Genomic DNA, 24,478 nt, shown 5'->3' with positions numbered 1-24,478 from the left:
TGTTGGTACTGCCATCTTATAACTGGGTACCTTGTAGGGGAGTTAGAGGACTTAGGTAAACTGGAGTGAGGTGTCTGTTACTCTAGCCAGAGAAGGGACTTGACCACACCTTACCTGATAGTACTGGTTCTGAGTCCCAGGAAGGAGGATGGTGGACTGATAGGAGCCCCTTCATGATCAAGGAGGTTAATTTTCAAAATCAAATGTTTTTTTGTACTATACTTGTAACTCTTTTGCAAATCTAAATCTATTCTCTTTTTATTTTTGGGAAAGGGAGAGCAAGCAGAGCGCGGCGGGGGGGGGGGGGGGGAGAGAGAGAGAGAGGGAATATCTTAATCTTATGCAGGCTCCATGCTTGACGCAGAGCCCAACATGGGGCTTGATCCCATGACCCTGAGCCGAAATCTGGAGTAGGATGCTCAACCAACTGAGCCACCCAGGCACCCCTAAAACTATTCTAAAATAAGATTATTTTAAAAAATGGAATGGTTAGTCTCCAATAATGTGCTATTATTTTATTTAATAAGAATATTTCTACTTGGGATCAAGTGTACTATTGGATTAGCTACCTTTAATTAGAAAACAGCCTTGAACATTGAATCACTATGTTGTACACCTGAAACTAATATTGTATGCCAACTGCACATCAATAAAAAAAAAAAGAAAAACAACCTGAAACATAAGCCTATAAATGGAGTTTTAAAAGTGAATTTAATTGGTGAGGTTTTTTTATGGGAAAATAATGTAAAATTAGTAGTTTTAATTTAAATAGCTTTACTGGAGTTATGGCAGTTTGATATATTAACAGTATGCTGTATTTAAAACTGTATTTGATTTTGAAGCTGTCTTTCGAAGTTTTAAAATAGTTATGATAAGTTGATTTCTTTTCCAGTCACTTTTAAGGTATTACTTCAGAACTGTTGAACTCTCTATTCTCTGTCATTTTAAAATGGCATGAGGCCATTGTGAGTATCACTTATTCTGCAACCTTTGTAGTAAAAGAAAATTTGTGAGTGGGGAAAAAGAGCATCTCATATGTGAAAGCCTTAGGAAAGAGAAGAAGGTTAAAAGATCAGTACATTGGAATGTTATTTGTGCAGATATGCATATATTTTCACTTGACTTCAGTAGAAAAATTCAGAGAAGTTCTGAGACTGTCCAAGCCATAAGTTCTCTTTAATTTATAGTTGTCCTTTGTATCAAGAGTTTATTTCTTTTTATTTCCATTATATTGATATACCACTATTTGTTTATTCACTCACTTGATTCTAGGCCTTTGGGTCATTTCTAGTTTGGGGCTATTACAAATAAAGCTGCTGTGGATATTCATGGATGCATTTTTGTGTGGACATAAGTTTTCATTTTGTTTGGGTAACTACCTAGGAATGGAATGTCTGGGTAGTATGGTAGGTATATCTTTAACTTCTTTTAAGAAACTGCCAAGGTGTTTTCCAAAGTGGTTATACCATGTTTAATTCCTACTAGTAGTGTATGGGGGTTCTAGATCATCTACATCCTTGCCAGTGTTTGCATGGGTCAGTCGTTTTAATTTTAATCATTCTAGTAGTTTTGCAGTGCTGTTGAACTGTGGTTTTAATTTGTATTTCCCTCATTACTCATACTGTTGAGCCTCTTTTCTGTGCTTTATCATTTAGCTTTTCTTTCCCAAGTAAGCACATAATGTTTTCCAAATAATTATTTTTTTCATTTATGTTTTTTGAGAGAGAGAGAGAATGAGGGAATGCAAGCATGGGAGAAAGACAGAGGGAGAGAATCCCAAGTACGCTACTAGCTCAGTATGGAGCCCAATGTGGGCGTCCAGCCCACGGCCTTGGGATCATGACCTGAGCAGAAATCAAGAGTTGGACACTCAACCAGCTGAGCTACCCAGACGCCCCTGAAGAGCAATAGATTTTAATTTTAGTTTTGTTAAATGTCCAATTTATTCTTTTCTTTTATGGATCTTAATTTTGATAGTGCATCTGAAAAATCTAACCCAACACTTCTCCACCATGGCACTATTGATATTTGAGCCAGATAATTCTTTGTTATGGGATCTGTTTGATGCATTATACGAAATTTAGTAGAATCTTTGGCCTCTGTCCATTAGAGTTCAGTACCATCGTCTGCCCCTTACCCCCCAGGTATAGCAGTAAAAAATATCTCTAAACATTGACACATGTACCATGGTTGAGAACTATTTGCTTGACCCCAAGGTCACAAAACTTTTTTCCTACAAGTTTTATTGTTTTAGCTCTTACATTTAGTTGTGTGATCCATTTTGAGTTAAGATTTATATATGATATGTAGTTTATAGTCCAGTTTCATTTTTATGAACATGAATGCCCAATTATTTTAGAATTGACATGAACTAATGTGAGTTCTCTAACATGTTATTCTTTCTTTTTAAAAAAAAAAAAATCTAATGTTTATTTTTGAGAGGGAGAAAGAGACGGAGTGCAAATGGGGGAGGGGCAAAAAGAGAGGGAGACACAGAATCCAAAGCAGGTTTCAGGCTCCAAGCTGTTAGCACAGAGGCCAACGCAGGGCTCAAACTCACAAACTGCCAGATCATGACCTGAGCTGAAGTCAGATGCTTAACTGACTGAGTCACCCAGGCACCCCTATTCTTCCTTAAAATTGCTTCAACTATTGTAGTTCCTTTCCCCTTCATCATGTAAATTTTAGAGTTAGCTTACCTATTCCTACAAAACAGACTGCTGAGATTTTGTTTGGATTGCGTTGATAATAGGTCAATATGTGGAAAAGTGACATCTTAAGAATATTAAATCTTTATATTTTTAAGGTTTTTAAAGTAATCTCTAAACCCAACATGGGGCTCACTTAAAACCATGAGATCAAGAGTTGCATGCTCTACTAACTGAGCCAGCCAGGTGCCCCTAAAATGTTTCTTATACGTAGCAAGTTAGCACTAAATTGTTACAAGTGATTATGTCATCAAGTGAGCTTGAGAGTGTTAACAAGATTTTAAGTGCTTCTCTGTGTCTAGCACCTTGAATAGGCTCTATGAAGGGTAAGAAAATTTCTATTATACCTGCTCTGGTAGAACATAGTTTTATTTACAGAGATAAGAATAACATATTAAATAATTAGGTTTGAACAGTGGTGAAGTTTAAGGATAGTTCAGTGTGCATTGGAATAGTGAGAGGAGGCCAAACCTCACAGGATTGTAGAAGATTGAGAGAGAAAAGGTGATTTCGGTTCAAATGAACATCTGAATAAGGACTTGAAAATAGTAGCAACTTTTTTTTTTTTAGGTTTAACCTGTCATTTATTTATTTTTATTTTTAATTTAATTTGATTTTAATTCCAGCATAGTTAACATACAGTGTTATATTAATTTCAGGTGTACAATGTAGTGATTCAACAATTCTGTACATTACCCTATGCTCTTCAATGACAAGTGCACTCTTTAATCCCCATCACTTATTTCACCCATCCTCCTACCCACCTCCCCTCTGGTAACCATCAGTTCTCTATAGATGAGAGTCTGCTTCTTGGGTTAACGCTCTTGGGTTAACGCTTTTTCCTTTACTTGTTTGTTTTGTTTCTTAAATTCTACATGAGTGAAATCATACAGTAATTGTCTGTGATTGATTTATTTTGCTTAGGATTATACTCTCTAGCTCCATCTATGTTGTTGCAAATGCCAAGGCTTCATTCTTTTATATGGCTGAATAATACTTCATTGTGTTTGTGTGTGTGTGTGTGTAGCAGTATGTGTGTGTGTGTGTGTGTGTGTGTGTGTGTATATATATAGCAGTATAACTGTGTATGTGTATAGATACACACACACACCCTATATCTTACATTCATGTATTGTAGGCTGCTTCCATAATTTGGCGATTGTAAATAATGCTGCTGTAAACACAGGGGTGCATGTATCCCTTTGAATAGTGTTTTTGTATCTTTTCTGTACATATCTAGTAGTGTGGTTACTGGATTGTAGGGTAGTTCTAGTTTTTAACTTTTTGAGGAACCTCCATGCTGTTTTTTTCTTTCTTAATTTGTTTTTTAACATTTTTTGAGAGCGGGAGAATCAACAGCACAAGCAGGGGAGGGGCAGAGAGAGAGGGAGACACAGAAACTGAAGCAGGCTCCAGGCTCTGAGCTGTCAGCACAGAGCCCAGCATGGGGCTCAAACCCACAAACTGTGAGATCATGAGCTGAGCTGAAGTTGGAGGCTTAACCGAATGAGCTGCCCAGACACCCCAGAAACCTCCATACTGTTCACCACAGTGCCTACACCAGTTTGGATTCTCACCAAGAGTACAAGAGAGTTCCTTTTTCTTTACATTTTTGCCAATACTTATTGTGTATGTTTTTTATTTTAGCCATTCTGACAGGTGTGAGGCAATATCTCATTGTAGTTTTGATTTGCATTTCCCTAATGATGAGGGATGTTGAGCATTTTTTCATTTGTCTGTTGGCTACCTATATGACTTCTTTGGAGAAGTGCTTGTTCATATCTTCTGCCCATATTTTAGTTGGATTATTTTTTTTGGGTGTTGAGTTGTGTGAGCTCTTTGTATATTTTGGATACTAATCCTTTATCATATATGTCGTATGCAAATATCTTCTCTCATTAAGTTACCTTTTAGGTTTGTTGATTGTTTTCTTCGCTGTGTGGAAGTTTTTTATTTTGATGTAGCCCCAATAGTTTATTTTTGCTTTTATTTCCCGTGTCTCAGGAGACATATTTAGAAAAATATTGCTGTGGCTGACATCAGGGACATTACTGCTTGTGCTCTCTTCCAGTATTTTTATGGTTTTAGGTGTCTCACATTTAGGTCTTGAATCCATTTTGAATTATTTTTGTGTATGATGTAAGGAAGTGGTCCACTTTAGTTCTTTCATATGTAGCTGTCTAGTTTTCTCAACACCATTTGTTGAACAGACTGTCTTTTTCCCACTGGATTTTTCTTTCCTCCCTTGTCAAAGATTAATTGACCATATAGTTGGGGGTTTATTTCTGGGTTTTCTATTCTGTTCTATTGATCTATTGTGTCTATTTTTATGCCAGTACCATACTATATTGATGACTACAGCTTTGTAATATAACTTGAAGTCTGGAATTATGATGTCTCCAGCTTTGCTTTTCTTTTTCAAAATTGTTTTGGTTGGGGTACCTGGGTGGCTCAGTCAGTTAAGTGTCCAACTTTTGATTTCCACTGAGGTTATGATCTCACAGTTCATGGGTTTGAGTCAACATCGGGCTCCACACTGATAGTGTGGAGCCTGCTTGGGATTCTCTCTCTCTTCCCCTTTCTGCCCCTCCCCTGCTTGCACTCTTTCTTAAAATAAACTTTAAAAAATTTCTCTTGTTACTTGGGGTCTTCTAGGGTTCCATATAAATTTTAGTATTTTTTCTCTAGTTCTGTGAAAAATGCTGTTGTTACTTTGATAGGGTTGCATTAAATATGCAGATGTCTTTGGGTAATATAGAAATTTTAACTATATTTGCTCTTCCAATCCATGAGCATATAATATCTTTTCATTTCTTGTGTGTCCTCTTTAATTTCTTTCATCATTGTTTTATAGTTTTCAGAGTATAGGTCTTTTTACTTCTTTGATTAGGTTTATTCCTAGGTATCTTACTATTTCTGGTACAATTTTAAGTAGGATTGTTTTCTTAATTTCTCTTTCTCCTGCTTCCTTATTAGCATATAGACATGGAACAGATTTCTGCACACTGATTTTGTATCCTGAGACTTTACTGAATTCATTTATCAGTTCTAGTAGTTTTTTGGGTGGAGTCTTTCGGGTTTTCTAAATATAGGATCATGTCATCTGTATAGAGTGATAATTTTACTTCTTCCTTACCAATCTGGATTCCTTTTTTTCTTTTTGTTGTCTGATTGCTGTTGCTAGGACTTCAGAGTGGACACCCTTGTCTTGTTCGTGATCTTAGGGGAAAAGCTCTCAGTTTTTCCCCACTGAGTATGATTTTAGCTGTGGGTTTTTATTTAAGGCCTTTATTGTGTTAAGGTATGTTCCCTCTAAACCTACTTTGTTGAGGGATTTTATTATGAATAGATATTGTACTTGATCAAATGCTTTTTCTGCATCTGTTGAAATGATCATATAATTTTTATCTTTTTTCTTATTGAAGTGACTATCATGTTTATTGATTTTCAAATACTGAACCATCCTTGCATTCCTGGAATAAATCCCACTTGATAGTGAGAAATGATTTTTTTAACATATTGTTGGATTCTGTTTGAGTAGCAACTATTTTTTTGGTACCAGAAATCATAGTAATGTTTTTCTTTAAATGAAAAAAGAAATGAATGTGTTAACTTCTAAAATTTGTTTCTTAAAATTTATTTTGTCTTCCAGGAGTCTGTCTTGAACTATCGTTTAGATCCTCTTGGCATTGTTGATGGTTTTACTGCTGAGGTAGGGGCAAGTGGTATTTTCTGCCCCACACATTTGACTCTTCCAGTTGAAGTGTCATTCTACAGTGTTTCAGATGATAATGCTCCCTCTCCTTATATGGCAAGTATTTTAAAAAATTGTCTCTGTCTGCTAAAATCAACCAATTAAATCGCAAGTGTCTTTAAATTTAAAGAAATTTAATACTGCATTGTGGTAATACTTGAAAACATAAAGCATTTCCTAAGAGAAAATTGAAGGCTGAATAGAAACAAAAGTACTGACATGTTATCTCACAACTTCTTTCTGAGCTAGCTCTAACAACAAATATCCTCTTTTGCATTTGAGGATCTGCTGAAAATTTTCTTGTTTCTATGTGATTTAAAAACATAAAACTCTTATTAGTGACACTATGATTTCATATCTTGCTGAATTCAGACAAATTCTCAAGTACTTACTATATACTCTGGTCCCATAAGTTTTGCCTTCACATGTGATCCTCATTTCAGGAAGATTTAGGTAAAGATTTGGTGAGTTATTAAGTCTTCTGTGAGACTCTTTCACTCTCTTTATGCTGTTTGTTTCGAGACCATTTTTTTCTAATCCTAGAGTTGTTTAGAATACTAGCTATTTCTGTTTTCCACACTAATGTTCTAGTGGAGAGTAGGATAGCTAAGTAAAAGCACAGTTTTGACTCAATGATCCCATGATTACGTCTTTCCCATTTTGTTAATCTGATCACTTGAGAATAAAATAAGCCTTTAACTGCAAAAATGATACGGAGTTTTGGTGCATGTTTGGTATCAGCCCTTTTACAAAAGACAAAGAAAGAGAAGTGGCTAACCCTGCAAGTCTATACATAGTTTACAGTAATGGTCTCAAATAAGGGGTCACATCTGTGTTTTCATGTTAGGTCTTACTTTGAGAAATACAGACTGCTATAGTTATAGAAATATACAGCCCTGGCCTTGCGATTTGAATTTTCTAGCTTCCCACTTGGCCCAGTTGCTTCCTCTAATATCCTTCTCCACAACCTTCTAGATTTTCAAGAAAGAACTAAAGGTTGTGAAAAGAGAAATCTATGTAATAGACAACAAAGGAAAGGAAGTTATACATTTTTAGGGACTTAAATATAGCCTACTCATTGTTGGCCCTGTTTGCTTAAGGAAAGTTGTTTTAGCCTTACTCCATTTTAAGGGTAAAATGAAGAGCTTCATACTTCAGTGTTTCATACTTCGAATGAGAAAACATAATGGTGTCTGCTCATTTATTGTAATCTGTCATTAGTGTACAAAGCCCCCAATGACCATTAAGGTGGGTTAGAAACAAGATAAAAGAGTGAATGACTGAAATCAGCTCAAATAAATATTTTTGAGTGAAATTAACAAGGAAGAGAGAATTTGAACTATGCTTTTTAAAGAGTAGAACAGCATTTATCTTGACCTTGGTTGACATCTAAAAAGATAGGATTAAATGATAAAGAGTTTTGTCACTCTCTCTAGAAAGTACACACAAATGGTTATAACTTTTGAATAGATACCGGAAAGAGTATGAAATCAGGTTATTGAGTTGAGTTTGTCTGTCCTTTAAGAATCCCTGACTTACTCAGTTAAGCATCCAACTTCGGCTCAGGCCATAGATCTCACGGCTTGTGAATTTGAGCCCAGAATTGGGCTGACAGCCTAGAGCCTGCTTCAGATCCTTTGTCTCCCTCTCTCTGTCCCTCCCCCTCCCCATCCCTCCCTCCCTTCCTCCCTCCCTCCCTCCCTCTCTCTCTCTCTTTCTCTCTCTCAAAAATAAGCAAACATTAAAGAATCCCTGACTTACTTTTCTTTGATAATATTCTTCAGTAAACTTTCCATTTTGTAATTAAATTTTTTCTAAGTTAGTTTATTCATTAGGAATGGGTTCCTTTTGCAAATGACCCAGTCCAAATCTTAGACCAAAAATCTTTCCTACTATAAATTAATAAAATTAATCATATTTATTTAGGGAATCTTATTTACATTCTTGTAGTTTAGTGTGTTTTTAAAGGACTGATCACATTTTGATAATATATATCACAGACCAGCAGAACTGAGATACCAAATTCCTACTTGTTACCTTGGGACCTCTCATCACAAATAATACAAATGACTCACAAAAGATAATATTATGTACAGAAAATTCTGTTTTTGTGATATAGAACTGGTACAGGACTTTTCATGAAATAATTCCTTAAAGATTAACTCAAAAAGCCACATAATATCTCTCTCCAACTTGGGTATCACTGGTAAAAATGTTCTCCAACTGTTACATAGCAACATGTCACTGTTTAGAAACTATTGAATGGTGGAACCAGGTAGAATGGTCTAAAGAAGGCATGCCAGTGGTAAATTCATGGTACGACTTCAATTATCATCAGATTAACAAGACCATATGTTATCTTTCTCTATTTGTAATTCACCAAATTAAGATAAACTTCTTTCAGTTTTACTTACTGCATGCATATTCTCTATAGCAGAGTAATCTGTGGAGTTTTTGTGTAAGATTTTAATTCTGTTTATCTTCATCTTTCTTTTCCATCCTTAAATACCAGACAAAATGTATTTTTCTTCTTTATGTTAAATAAAATAACTTTTGGGGCACCTGCCTGGGTGGCTCAGTTGGTTAAGTGTTGGCTCAGGGTGGTAGGATTGAGCCCCCCAATGGACTCTGCACTGACAGAGGAAGACTGCTTGGGATTTTGTCTCTCTCCCCACCTTTCTCCCTCTCTCTCTGACCCCTCCCCTGCTTGTGCTTTCTCTCTGTCTCAAAATAAATAAACCTTAAGAAAATAAATACAATAAGTACAGTAACTTTTATAGGTAGAAACATGAATATTCTGACCAACTAAAATAAATTTAATTATTAAAAATAATTATTAAATAATTAAGTTATTTAAAATTACAATAATAAATAATAAAATTCCAAATAATTTCCCAATTTCTGTCTAAAATTTGTAATTTGCTAGTGCCCCTACTGATCTTACGTTGCTTAGAGATGGTTGTGAAGTGTTGGCTTAATCTATAAAGTTTTAGAAATACACATACTCTCTTTATAAATTGATTTAATTATTGCTACCATGTTCTGAAAACTATTAGAATTGTATGTATCAAAGGAAATAAGCATAGGCTTGGTAGTAGTAGTTTTTGCCCCACCAGTTTTCTTATACGTATTTAGGGGAAGGAGGCAAGGAAAGAACAGTAATGTATTGCCTATAGCAATGTGATTATGAAAGGTAGCTATTATTTGGATATATTTTACTTTTTTTTCCTGGAACTAGGAAGAAGAGGGGCATTATATGCCACAGCTTTTTTCACATAAAGCAGATCATAAGAAATTGTTAAAGCTTCATTATTATTTTGGTTAGAGATGCAGTTTGTTAATATGCTGTTTTTATGCTTTAAATGACCACGCGGTAAATCACATTAGACAAGAACAACATATGTCCTTTCAGTGCCCATTTCCACAAACATTTCCTAATATTAATATGTTAATTTAACAGTCTAAGGATGGCATTTGATTCACATAGCAGAGTCTGGCTTTCCTTTTCACCTTTGTGCACTTTTTCTTTTGACCCACCAACCCTGGTCTTTCTTACAAATCCAGCAAAAATGTCTGATGGGACAGTCCTGTTTTATATTTACTTCAGTTGACATGTTTGGTCATGTACAATGTAAAGTGATGGGATATGAAATGCAGAGCATGCATTTATTCTACTTAACTACTCGAAACTATTTCCCCAGTTAAAACCAATGAAACAGCCCCCTTTCTAAGAATTATATATAACAGTTACCACCTGTGGTCGTTTGGTCATCTTAGTTCTCTAGAAACTTGCATATATTCAATTCTAGCTTTCCTTGTTTTAATTTATACGTGCTTCCCGTTGTTTGGGTTTCTGTAGTGATTAGAACATCCTTCTCAGAAAACTATGTTTTCTAGTATAGGGAAGTATAGTACTTCTTAAACTTTAATGTACATATGATATCATCTGGAGGATCTTAAAACTACAGCTTTGATTTGATAGATCTAGGGAGAAGCCATAAATTGTGCATTTCTAACAAGTTTATAGGTGATGCCGATTATGCTGGTGTATCTCTAGTCAGAAATCCATATATGTAATTTAACTCACTGACTAAAGAATTTACTTCACTGTTGGCTAAGACTTAGCCCCTTCTGCATTCTTTACTTTTTGTATGTCCAAAGAACAATAAATTAGTTGCTTTTTCATTTCTCTCTTTCCACATGATACAAGAAAATAATCCTGTCTTCTAACTGTATTTCCTTTTTAAGGAACTTCTATATTGTATATCTTAATGGAAATTTCAAACAGTGTAATGTTATTTATTTCAACATCTGCAGGAAGAGCAGTAAATTGTTTCCTTTTGGGTGGGACCCTCAATATTTCATACTCAGAATGTATCTATTGATGGGAATGTTTTTGCATACAAATAGAATTCTAAAATTTTAGTAGTTACATGATTTATTATACTTACTTTAGCCTTTCATATACATATGCATCAGTTTGTACTCAATTTGTCTTCTTTTATTTCAAGGGTGTGATTACTTTAGAGTCCCTTGGTAAAAGGGGTTATCGAGTACCTCCTTCAGGAACAATACAAGTGGTATGTGTTTTATAGTCTACAATTGCAATAATCATTCTCTCACATACATATAGAACTTAGCCCTTTCTCCTGCTACTGCTGCTGCAACAACTTTGGTAAGTAACAGTGGGGCTGCAGCTTTCTTTGGAGTTTCCCTGCTCTGCCCCAGGAATGGCCATGTGGGGACCTCCATAAAAGGAAAACATTAATAATCTAATCAAGGTGAATGCTTTAGAAAAATAGTATGTGACAGTTTACGTAACTTAAATAGAGCTGTTTTCAATGTAATTAGAACTTTACTAGTTCCTTCTATTTAATATAGTTAGACTGAGATTGACCTATTTAAAAGGAAACCTCAAATGCTAGTATTGCTTTGGCAGGAAAACTTGGGAAACAAAATTATATTATCCCTGGTGTAATAATTTCTAAATTAACCTACTAAAATGGTTACACCAAGTAGAAATGTAGTCTGACAGATGTGAGGGCAGAGAAAGCATCTTTCCTTTTGGTGTAGGTGTTGCTCTAGTTTTGGCTCAGGAGAATTCCTTGAGCCCAAAGCAGTCCTTCATCATCGTTGGTCTTGGTTTTTCAGAAGGGTAATTTGATATCAAGGCCAGTTTACAATTGGGTTAATCTCCAAGTCAGACCTAGGATAATCTTACATGCCCAAAAGTATATTATAAAGCTGGCTCTAGCAGACTGACAAGAATCTAACTGATATTTGTCAGTTATACCTCAAGAAAGTTGAAATTAAAAAAAAAACAAAAAGTCTAGCTAAGTTCCTTATACTCAGGATCTGGTCTAATTCAACAAGCCTTTTTATGCCTTTTGGCCTCAATGTGATCAATGCTTCACCAGACCACTTTTACTCATCACTATTGTTCAAATACATCAAGGAGTCTTCTGTGCATTTGCTTAGTTCACATCACACAGGGATGAAACATGGTATTATGTGATACATTTGTGTGCACATATTGCAATATATACATATATATATATATACATATACATATGTATATATATATAATTTCACTGAGGAAGAATCATTGCATATTAAAGTTAGACTTTTATGTTAAATGGATTTCTTGAACTAAAAAGAGTGATAATCATCTTGTTTTCCTACCCTTGGCTATGTAGTTCATGTGAAAGCATGGAAAAGCTAGCTATCAGTTGTCATAATAATGAGGCATAAATCCCAAGGCAGCACGTTCATACCCCTTTGTTTGAGGACTACCAACTTTAATGATTAATTTTAAATCTGAAATTTAGGTGTGTCTTTCATTCCTTATATAGTTTAATTATTTATCAACATGGTTTGAACTTTTAGCTTGCTAGTTGTTGTGGTTGTTGAATGTATTAGCCTTAATCTTAAGACTCACTAGATTTCAAAAGTTGGATCATAATATTGATATATTTCTCATTTTGATTCAGTGAGTGATGTCCAGTGCCACGGATGAGCTTCTGAAAGCACGGGCACCAAGTTACCTATTGATGTGTTGGTAATTTGGTTAAAGTCAGATCAGCAGCTTGGGATCTTGTTTAAAAATTAGTACTTTAAAAAATAATATTCCTCTGGTTATTAATAGTCAAGTATCAGTTGAATTTAATTCAGTCTTAACTAAGGATACATATTTTGGTCTATTATAATATTGATGATTTTACACTACAGTTTTTGAAACGAATCCAACTGTGAGAACATGAAAACTGTGAGACTATTATTTAGTCTACTTGGTAACTAATAATACACCTTATTTTCTAAACTTGGAAAAATTTCCAAATAAGAAAAAGTCTCTTTTTTCAGAACATGTTTTTAATTTTATAGTAACTATACATACCTAGTATACCAAAAAGTCTAGTTTTACCTAGCTTTTTTATTTTAAAACAATTTCTATTTACTTATCAAAATGTGATGAAAATTAACATTCTGTTTTGAGTACTTTGGGTTTGACACACTTTAATAAAGCTAATGTTTGAAATAAGTGAACTGGAATTTTTTAATCCAGTAAGGGTGTATTTTGCTTACTTTAGTGGAAGCATTTGTAAAAATCTGAACAAAGAGTAAAAGTTTATATTGTCTAATATGAAATTTGTGACTAAAGATTTTGATTTGTTACAGGAAATAAATTGAACCGTTTTTTAAAATAGTGAATATCTTTTCATAAACTTCTAAAATGTTATTGACTTTAGTTCCCAAAACTAAATTATATCCAGTGGGATTAACTTCTTATTAAAAAGTCTATTTTATTATTGGCACAATTATTTTGCATCAACTCAATAAATCACTTTTTTAAGAAAAATTTTTATATTGTTTCTTCAGACCTTATTTAACCCTAATAAGACTGTGGTGAAGATGTTTGTTGTGATATATGACTTACGAGATATGCCAGCTAATCATCAGACATTCCTACGACAAAGAACTTTTTCTGTACCTGTTAAACAAGAAATGAAGAGAAGCGTTAATAAAGAGAACATCCGACATACAGAAGAACGGTTATTGCGCTACCTCATACATCTGAGGTAATGTTTCAAATAAATATGAAAATATGTTACTTCAGAAGAACAACTCCAAATTTTTTTGTTTATTTTAACACGTGTCACTCTAGACCAGTGCCCCCTTGGAATTTGCTTAATTTGGAAACTTTTCATATGCCAAGATGCAGAAAACACAGAGCATATCTTCCTTCATTCATTGTTACTTGTTGAATTAAGGAAGTTTTCATTTATAGCTATGTAATGTAAAATATTTTATATCAAAACAAATTCTGACATATCTGGGGCAGTGAAGCACATTTTCTAAATCAATGCTGTTCAATGGAATTGTAATACGGGGGCGCCTGGCTGGGTCAGTCTGTAGAGCATGGATGACACTCTTGATCTCAGGGTTGTGAGTTCGAGCCTAATGTTGGGTGTAGAGATTACTTAAAAATAAAATCTTAAAAATACTGTAATATGAACCGTATATGTAGTTCTGTATTTTCTAGTAGCCACATTAAAAAAAAAAGGTGATAAGAGGGGTGCCTGGGGGGCTCAGTTGGTTAAATGTCTGACTTCGGCTCAGGTCATGATCCCATGGTTTATGAGTTCAAGTCCCCCGTTGGGTTCTGTGCTGACAGCTTGGAGCCCGCTTTGGATTCTGGGTGTCCCTCTCTCTGTGCCTCCTGCTTGTGCCCTGTCTCTCTCTCTCAATAATAAATATTTAAAAAATTTAAAAATAATAAAAATAAAGTGATAGAAAAAAATAAGAAACAGGAAAGATTGGGGTGCCTGAATGGCTCTGTCAGTTGAGTGTCCAACCTTGATTTCAGTTCAGGTCATGATCCCAGGGGTCATGGGATCAAGCCCTACATCAGGCTGCATACTCAGCACAGCATGGAGCCACCTAATAATCTCTGTCTCTCTCTCCCTCTCCCTCTCTACCCCCATTTCCCCACTCACACTCTCTCTGAAATAAAAAAATTTTTAAAAAGGAAACAGGAAAGATTAATATATTTCCTTTAACCCAACATACCCAAATGTTGTAATTTGAATATATAATCAACATAAAAATTATGAATGAGTTATTCTATGCTCTTTTATTGCACTAAATATTTGAAATCAAGTATAGGTTTTATACTAACAGGGCAACTCAGTTTGAACTAGCCACATTTCAAGTGCTCAGTAGCCACATGTCGCTAGTGGCTACTGTATCGGGCAGGGAAGTTTTTAACCCTCATTCATTCATTCAACAAGTATTTATGTGTTGAGTATGTTTCTGGGTACTAGGGAAACAGCAGTGTGAAAATCTCTTTTCTCATAGAGTTTATATTCTGGTAATTCCATCAGAAATACCTTTCCTCTAACTTGTACTACCCAGGTCACAGCACTAGATTTTGAAAAACCATTTGTTTGCCCTTGAGGTCTGTGTTGCCAGTATCCTGGGGTAAGGTTGTGGCCCTGAAATCCTAGTGCAGTTCTCAGGCAATGAGCAAATCTGTTGGTTGGGAGAGAGCTGAATAGTCTTTTGCCTGTAACTTTGTTCTTGGTAATTTTCAGATGCTATTTATAGGAAGTTCTTAACCACATCAGTGACAGTAATTCATTTTAGCTTAACTCCTTACTTCAAAGATCCTATTCATGAGGAGGAGGCACCTCTCATCCAGGGCGCAGGCAGAAGACCTCTTTAATCTGCTGCTAATGGTGACTGCCAGCTTTTTTTCAAGAGATCTGCCTTGTGGTCATCAGGAGTACATGAAGACTGAGCTGTCCACTTAACCCCATACTTGAAAAAGTCTATTAATGGGTTCCCACATAGTACTGCTTATCCTGGGGTCTTCTGTCTGGTGTTCTACATCCTAAGGACATGTTGAACTGGAGCAATGTTTTTAAACCCAACTCTACACTACCTGACATGAGCCTAATGTGAATGTATACAGATTGTGAGAATGAAAATCTGAAAACAGACTCTGAAGACTTTTTTAAAAAGAGAAATGGTATGAAATAGCAGACCATAAGAATAGATCCCAGCCCAAGCTAGGATAAGATTCAACTCTCTCTAAACTTCCATTTGATACCATTCCTCTTGAAGTTTAACCACCATAAATAACCAACATTCTCCAAAGTAAACATGAACTACCCCAGCTTTTATATAATCCCCACAGAGTGATTACTTTAAATGCTGTAAAGAAACCTCTTTGGGAACTATACCATATATATGTATGAGTATGGTATAGTTCCCAAAGCTCTCATTTTTCTCCTTCAGATTGAGAAGGTGAAAAAACTTCAGACAGATTGAAAGAGTGAGCTGGCGTTCAGCTCACATAAAACTGGCCACCAGATTTTTCAGCTAATTTAGGAGTAAAATTCATAAACCCAAAGAGTATTTCTGCTATGCAAAGGGTAAACCAGAGAGATTAGCACAAAAGGATATGTTTGAATGTCTGCCAGATAAGTTTATATGACAAAAGAGTCCAGCACCCTGTATTATGTTACAGGTATTAGCAGGGAATAGATACAGTTCCATATACAGTATTGATAACCATTTTCATTTCACTACAAATTTTTGTCTTTTTAATGATGATTAGGCTTTATTAGCTAGCCATTACTGATGATAGCAGTAATTGTCCTCAATAGTTGATTATTTTCTTTGGTGACTTCTCAAATGTGGAATCCATTTTAATGTACTCACAATTGGGGGAGGGCAAGTTATATGAAATAAGGCAGTCTGTGTGACTGTAAGATGCTAGGGCTGCAAAGCCCAAATGTAGTATAATTGACTGATGTGAACTGAAACTTGACATTGTAGATAAGGGAAAGTGCATGTGTTATGGTGTCAGAGATTTAAAAAAAAAAAGGATCACATGTGAAACAAGCTTTATAGAAATAAGAAACATCTCTGGGGCACCTGGCTGGTTCAGTCAGAGGAACATGTGACTCTTGATCTCAGGGTCATGAGTTTGAACCCCACATGGGATGTAGAGATTATGTAAATAAAAAAATATCTCTGACATTGTAAGAAGGAAAGGGAGTATGGGATGTTTAGGGAATAGTAAGGAAGAGGCACTTAAATAGCAGCACATACTTTAGCAATGTAAGACTAAGTATCTTGTTAAACAGTTACTCTTAATATTGGTAGCAAGACTCCTTCTTGCTTTCAAAATTTACTGAACTTTATTTTAAAGACTCATTCCCTGAAATAATGCATCTTTTTGTTTGTTTAGGTTCCAGAGTTCTAAATCTGGAAAGATCTACCTCCATAGAGATGTACGGCTCCTGTTCTCTAGAAAGTCAATGGAAGTTGATAGCGGTGCTGCGTATGAACTCAAATCTTACACTGAATCGCCAACAAACCCTCAGTTTTCACCAAGATGTTGATAAGGAGTGACAATTTAAAGCATTCGCTCAGTACCCAAGTTTGAAAGTAAAAATTAGCATAGAATGGAGTGCACCAATTAACATCCAGGAGGGTGGATCCTCTCCTGTTATCCTGGACCAGTTTTTATTAAAGGATTCCTGGAATAAGATCCACATATTCCAAGTAGACTGGAAACACTCATGTCCTAATCCATTTTGTACTGTTGAAACCACTTCATTGGACGTGTTGCAATAGCAACCCCCCCTTCCCCAATTAGATTAGTGTTTACACATTTTATTTCTCAGTTATTTAATATTTAATGTTTTCCTTAATACTCAAGTGATGTTTGTCTCTAGTGTTCTAATGTAGCACAAATCTTATGTAAAATCATACTATGTATTTTTGACATTAATGTTGAAATCCAAAATATATGCACAAGTCTTTAATTTTGTGTGTGATGTGTTTTAAGTACTATTCATTTAATTTATTGAAAATGAGAATGAAATGTTGAGCTTCTTTAAGATTAACGCACTATGCAAGCATGTGTACTTTTTATATCTCCAAGGTTTAGTTTTTACAATATCCCATCCTGGTTGCTATCTCACATACTAGTCCTGTAACATGCTGTTTTTGGCAGTGCAACGTGGACTAAGCTGCTTCACATTCCCTTTGCAAATTCAGATCATTATGCCCATTCATATTCCTTCTAGAACTCCTTACTCCCAAAACAGTTCTATTTTTCCTTAATTGCTACTACAGAAGCTTTACATTAAATTGCTGTCCCATGCTAGATAACTTTTGCAAATTGTTAAAAAAAAATATGTACTTTGAAAACAAATTAATATTTATATTGTAAATATACGCAAAAACAAAGAAACGTGTATTTGGCTTTTATTTTTAGATGAGATCTTCATGTGATTAAGTGAATTTCTGATAACCATCAGACGGTTTCCATTCTAGCTTTACAGCTGACAAGAGGGGAAGGAAGATGTCTTGAGCCTCTTCCCCAAAGAAACTTATCATGTTCTTGCTCAGGGTCACATTAGGAAAACCACTGAGGAAGGGAATTGATTGAATGCATCAAAAGCCCTCCTTCCATCCCCCTAAAAAGAAGAATGGTTTTAGATGTTTGTGCAGGGACAGTGGGAAACAGCAGATCGGATGACAAGGCACAGATACTGGGAATGCTGGTACAAAGCAACAAGTGCAGGTTAGAGAATACATACTACTCAAGTAGGCCACACCAAGAGACCTGGGAGTCAAAGACCAGGTGAGTGCTTTGGAATTTTGGAGATGAGAAGGTCCTTATATTGGGATCCAGATAATGGATAGACTATTCAAGGGAAATCAGACCAGTGATGAGTATGTGACTGCAGGCTGTGGGGTGGCCAGCAAGAAGCCTCTTATAAATAACTTTTAAAATACTTGCTGAGGCATCTGGTGTCTCCGTCACTTGAGCATCCAACTTTTGACTTTGGCTCAGGTCATAATCCCAGGTGTGGGATTGAGCCCACATCCAGCTCCCTGCTGAGCATGGAGTCTACTCCCCCCCCCCACCCCCGGCTTGTGCATTCTCTTTCTCTCTCTCTCTTAAGTAAATAAATAAAATACCAGCTCAAAGAGAAAAGGCCACTTACATTCCATAAAGCTAAAAAAAAGTTTTCGATGGCACACATTTTTGACGACTTATTCTTGATTTTCAGGCTGTGAAAACAACATGGAATTAGGACCCAAAATGTTGGGATTGTAATTCTAGCTCTAATAGCATCTGATGGGACTGACTCCAGGAATCCTCTAACCTTTCTGGGTCTGTGTGAGAGAATAGAGTTGAGAGTATTGATAATATGCCTTCTTAAATTCTGTCATATGATTTTTGGAATTGGCATTCCAATATATGTATCTAGACTTATTTGACCAAAGTAAATATTGACAATTTTGAGTGCAACTTGGAAAACACCAAGTAGTTAAACCATCAAAATGCTTTAAAAAAAAAAAAAAAGTTATTCTTTGACCTCTCCAGTAATCCAAAAATTAGTAATATATGTTGGATAGAGGTGTCTTCTTATGTGGGTACCTCACTGCAACTTTTCTAGAATTACTGCTAGTACATGGTTTTTCTTGTTTCTGGGTATTTTAAAGAAAATTTCAAGAAGATGATTGCAACATCTGGTTGCATCCTGTGCCCTTCCTGGCAAGGGAAACATGCTGGCATTTTGTCCCTCTTCTTCTTAGGGTCTTTTATGCCCATGTTTTTTCCACTTGAGGTATGGTGACCAAGTACAAATCTGCTCTCCCTTGCCCTGGCACTATCTCTATTGTAATAGTTCTTTTCCTACCTGTCTTTTGTCACAGGCAGAGTCTTTACCACTCTTGCCATATCATGCCTCTTTGTATTCATAGACCATGTCACTAGATTGAGTGTTGGCATGCAGGTAAAGATACCAACAGACAACCTGTCCACCTGTGATAGGTAATGGGGATCTCCTCATTTACCACAGGCTCACTTGACAGTTCTGCACTCTAACCCAATGAGTCATACTAATAATTTGCTTTGAAAAAGAACTCCAAGTCACAACCAACCTGCAGAAAGTCCTTGGGAATTTTCTTATCAGATGAGAATTAAAAATAGTGATGAAGGGGCGCCTGGGTGGCTTGGTCAGTTGGGCGGCTGACTTCGGTTCAGGTCATGATCTCACGGTCCCTGAGTTCGAGCCCCGCGTCGGGCTCTGTGCTGACAGCTCAGAGCCTGGAGCCTGTTTCAGATTCTGTGTCTCCCTCTCTCTGACCCTCCCCCGTTCATGCTCTGTCTCTCTCTGTCTCAAAAATAAATAAACGTTAAAAAAAAAATTAAGGGGCGCCTGGGTGGCGCAGTCGGTTAAGCGTCCGACTTCAGCCAGGTCACGATCTCGCGGTCCGTGAGTTTGAGCCCCGCGTCGGGCTCTGGGCTGATGGCTCAGAGCCTGGAGCCTGTTTCCGATTCTGTGTCTCCCTCTCTCTCTGCCCCTCCCCCGTTCATGCTCTGTCTCTCTCTGTCCCAAAAAAATAAATAAACGTTGAAAAAAAAAATTAAAAAAAAAAAAGAAAAATAGTGATGAAATGGGTGGGGACTGAATGGAAGGCATCCAAAAGAAGATTCCTTCTTCCTGCCATTTCCCCAGACCAGGTCTTTGTCATTCCCAACCCGAAAGAAAGGAAAGCATTTCTCTTTCAAGGCTTCGTTCTAAGGATCTTCACTCTTACTTAGGTTTGTGAATGAAGTGGTGATCCTTTTTCAAACTTAATTTTAAAAATTCATGCAATATATGTTCATTATAAAAATTTTCACACTACATAATTATGTAAACATGAAAGTCCCTTTCTCTGTTCACCCTTGTAGCTATCATTCTACAGAGGTGGTCACTGTTAAACTTTTGGTATTTGACACCCCATGTGGTCTACTAGATCTAGGAATACAGTGTCAGTCTAGATGGGAAGAAGTCTTTTCATCATGGTAGGAATTCATTCTCAATTCCTAAAACTATATGTGCATTGGAATCAGCCCCTTTTACTCTATCATGGATAATCTATGAAAAAGATGTCCTTTCTAAAAATTTTTATTATGGAAGTACAGTTGACGATATGTATTTTAAACTTGGACACTGGGAGGAGGAAGAGAACATGTGAATGCCTACTATGAATGTGCCAGGCACTGTAAACAATTTATATGTTATTTAATACTTACAGCCATACTGCAGAAAGTATAGATATTCTATAATGAAAGAAGAGGAAGCTTGAAGAGCTTGCCCAGAGTCTCACTGTTAGAAGAATCAGGAATCAAATATGAGTTAAAGCTTATGTCTTTTCCACCCTACTACATGGGCATTTTGCCTCTTTTTCCATTCTTTCCACTAGTATTTATGGCCTGGCATAGAATATATTTTTCATCAATATTCTTGGCAATACAGCTTATAATATGTGTGTGATAAGTTACATATATAAGGCATGCCTATTAATCATTGGGGGGGGGGGGGAGGGGGAAGACTTAAAAAGACTTCAGGAAGGAAGGAAGGAATGTCCTAAACCAACTCAGAGGCCATCCAACTTAGTACACTGTCAGGAGGCACTCAAGTTAAGGGAAAGTTTAGAAATACATTGTGGCAAATATTTTATGAGATTTAAAATGTTGAAAGTTTGTGAAGTCTCTTCTAGACCCCACTGTTCATCATTACTTTAAATTCATTCAAAATTTTCCTGTCTGAATTTTCAATTCATATAAAGATCTCTCATCTCAGTCCCTAGAGAAGTGGCATCCTCCAATTTCTAAGTTCCATTGCCAGTACTCAAGTGGTTGAAACTGCTCTCTATAGTTATCTGGCTTGTATCACCTATTCAGGTAATCTTTGTTCCCTGGGCTTAGCTCTCAGAAATCACCATTTATCCTCAGGGGTTGTGGTACTCAGTGGCTCAGTTGACTTCCCGAATGTATCTTCCAGGCTCTTCCTATAGCGTCCTTTTATTAAAAGTATATTCTGTTCTTGGGGCATCTAGCTGGCTTGGTCAGTAGAGTATGCAACTCTTGATCTCAGGGTTAAGTTTGAGCCCCACACTGGGTATAGAGATTACTTAAAAATAACATCTTTAAAAAAATAAGCTGGTGCCACCTTCCTCGAGGATACCTGGGCTAAATAACCAGTGCCGGTTGCATCCTTCACTAAGGAGGCCTCGCTACAATTCTGCCCATCCTTAGCCCCTTCATCAAATATGCCACCATAATTGACCAGGCCACATCCTACAACTATCCAGTGCCCCTCTGAGATGATGGGGACATGCCCGACATGCCCAGCCACCCCCAGGACCCCAAGATCCAAGCCTGGAGTGGCTGAAGAAATTGTGAGCACTGCTGGTGACATAGAGGAGGCCGCCTCCCCTCTGGCCAATAAAATGCAAAATGCAGCCACAAGGGGGTAAATGTATTCTGTTCTTGATCCTTGCTACAATCTCAGCATCGATGTAGGTGGATTTCCTCTCTCAGCTGCTTGAGGAATGGATGTGGTGGAACATTATTTCCTTGACTCGTACAAACTCTTGAGCTAGTACACCTAAGCCTCTAAAAGACCTCTGGTCTTTTTAAAGCTTTTTTACACCTACCAAGTTCCAAGCCTGAAAAATCTTGTGCAGGTGTGGATCAGAATCACCAGGGGAGCTTTGGTTAAACATGAATACTTGAACCTTGCCTCAGATCTAATGAGGATCTCTGTTAATACGGTTTTTCAGTGATTCTAATCCCTGTGGCTAATTTAATTAATTAAAATGATATAAAATTTAAAATTCAGTTTCTCAGTTGTAGTAGTCACATTTTAAATGCTTGATAGTCAAGGGCGCCTGGGTGGCTCAGTCGGTTAAGCAGTCGACTTCGTCTCAGGTCATTATCTCCCGGTCCATGAGTTCAAGCCCCGTATCGGGCTCTGTGCTGACAGCTCAGAGCCTGGAGCCTATTTCAGATTCTGTGTCTCCCTCTCTCTGACCCTCCTCCGTTCATGCTCTGTGTCTCTCTGTCTCAAAAATAAAATAAAACATTAACAACAACAAAAAAATGCTTGATAGTCAAATATGGGTAGTAGCAATTGTATTGGTAGCACAGATAGAGAATATTTCCATCATCACGGAAAGTTCTATTGCATAGCACTGATCTGGAATACATAGATGGCAGCTGAACCTATGAGGTGGAAGTGATCTGGAGAGTGTAAACTTGAAAAAGAAGGGATCCAAGGATAGAACTGTTAGAATCCTCCCTTTAAGAGGCAGGAAAAGGGGTGTCCGGGTGGTTCAGTTGGTTAAGCATCTGACTCTTGGTTTTGGCTCAGGTCATGATCTTGCAGCTTGTGGGTTCAAGCAGCTCAGAGCCTGTTTGGGATTCTCTCTCTCTTTCCCTCTCTCTCTCTCTCTCTCTGCCCCTCCCCTGCTCTCAAAAAATAAACAAACTTAATAAAAAGAAAGAGGCAAGTAAAGACTCAGCAAAGGAGATTAAGAGGAGATGGCCAGAGAAGTAGGAGAGAATAAGAGAGTAGTATCCTAGAGGCCAAGAGAAAAAAGTTTTGAAAAACAGGATTCTGGTGATTAGTGTGCAATTTTAAACATTAAGGTACATGGTTAATGATGCAGGGGAGTGTTACCTGGGGAAGGATGGCTTCTCACGTCCCCACAATGGGGCACTGACCTTTGTAAATTCCCCATTGACCAAAGTCTCCCTCCCAGAAATTCAATCTTGCCCTCACGTGCGTGTCACTATCTTTCAGGAACAGAATCTCTTTATCCAAGATCACATATACTAATTTTTTTTATATATGGGTGTCTCAGATTTTAACTCAAGCTCGCAAATATATTGATGTAGGATATATACCAGAATGCCAATTTATTAATAAAAATACAACTGTTAGACACTTCAGTTAGCCTAACTAGTTAATTCTCCTTTCTCCCTATTGTTTGACACGAAGGGAAGGCAAATTTTCAGTAGGTTGTTTTGTGAGTATGGAATGAGAACAAATAGTTGATCTTAAGAAGTTTCTCAGCTGCCCACTTAAAGCACTCTCAAGGGATATCTTTGTCAAAGAGTTGGCATCTTGAATTCTTGTATTTTAGGTACTTGCTTGCCTGACAAACTTCTTCCTTTTCTCCAAAAGGAGTGCAGTACCACACTTGGATTTTCAAGTTGCAATCCCCATGCAATTCTTCCTGTCTGAAATTCTTCCTAGGAAACTGGTTCTTTTGATGGTTTCCAAATTCCCGCAGGATTGCATTCATTACTCGCTGCTTTTTACTAGTTTAACTCTTAGAGGGCAACTTTTTCCAAGTTTCTGACAAACTCTTCATTGGAACCACCCTGTACAGTATTGCCGGTAGCTATCCAGATGTTAATTATTATGAGGATTAAATGTAAAGCCAACAGATTTGGTAGTTAAAGTCATTGGAATAGTTTGGTGTCAGGGGTTTCAGTCAAGTTGTAGGAGTGGACCTCCGGGAGTAGACAAATGAACGGAATTTGAATTCTTTCGTCAGATATTTATTTAACATCTAGGAAATGCTGGGCTCTGGGAGTGAAACATAAGCAAATATGGACGAGGTCCCTGTCCTGATGTGGCTTATTTGAGCAGGAAAGGTGTCATTAATAATCATATGTCTAATGGTACAGCGTGTGTTGCTGAAGATACAGACATGTGAAGACATTTAAGAAGTGGATCTGACCTAGGGTAGGGGCTCAAGAAAAGCCTGAGGCAATGACGTAGAATCTGGGATGTGAAAGATGAATATGGTTAAGTACGAAAAGGGGAGCGGGAAGAGGCTTGTGGAGGGAAGGAGCACAGAGCTTTGAAGCGCCCCCCAAAAAAGCATGCGTGGCTACACTGCAGGGAGCGAGGACGAGAACCGGGCAAGGCGAGTCCGGGAAAGTAGAAATAGTCAATCTCCCGGAATACGCAGGAAAGGGCGGGGAGAGGCGGCTCCACTTATAAACTACAATTCCCAGGAAGCATCTGCCAGACGGATGTGAGGTGGGGTGCGAGCCGCGACCTTTGAAGGAAGAAAGGAAGTGCTTCGGCGTCGCAGAGTCGGACAAGCGGGGTAAGGTAGGTAGGGGCGCGGTGCGGGACGG

The 24,478-nt window shown here is 37.1% G+C and overlaps 1 protein-coding gene and 1 pseudogene across 11 annotated transcripts in view; both read left to right on the top strand.

Moving 5' to 3' along the window:
* Positions 1-17,297, top strand: part of ATOSA (atos homolog A) — a 116,865-nt gene extending 99,568 nt beyond the window's left edge. For 7 of the 11 annotated variants that reach the window (XM_086710717.1, XM_086710718.1, XM_086710719.1 and 4 more), the window contains 4 exons: positions 6,361-6,519; positions 10,974-11,042; positions 13,339-13,538; positions 16,718-17,297. In XM_086710717.1, coding sequence (XP_086566843.1) covers positions 6,361-6,519; positions 10,974-11,042; positions 13,339-13,538; positions 16,718-16,871 — 582 coding nt within the window. In that variant the 3' untranslated portion in view covers positions 16,872-17,297. Of the gene's footprint in view, positions 1-1,272; positions 3,749-6,360; positions 6,520-10,973; positions 11,138-13,338; positions 13,539-16,717 lie in introns of those variants that run through there. The other 4 variants (XR_015252655.1, XM_086710720.1, XR_015252656.1 and 1 more) reach the window with 4 other exon arrangements.
* Positions 17,298-17,966: 669 nt separating this feature from the next.
* LOC147580226 (NADH dehydrogenase [ubiquinone] 1 alpha subcomplex subunit 3 pseudogene) lies at positions 17,967-21,724 on the top strand (annotated as a pseudogene).
* The last annotated feature ends 2,754 nt before the right edge of the window (positions 21,725-24,478 follow it).

Source organism: Puma concolor, chromosome B3, assembly GCF_028749965.1.
Source record: "Puma concolor isolate L17-30 chromosome B3, mPumCon1.1.hap2, whole genome shotgun sequence".
In the NCBI taxonomy this organism is placed as follows: domain Eukaryota; kingdom Metazoa; phylum Chordata; class Mammalia; order Carnivora; family Felidae; genus Puma; species Puma concolor.
This window is presented reverse-complemented; position numbering and strand designations above follow the sequence as displayed.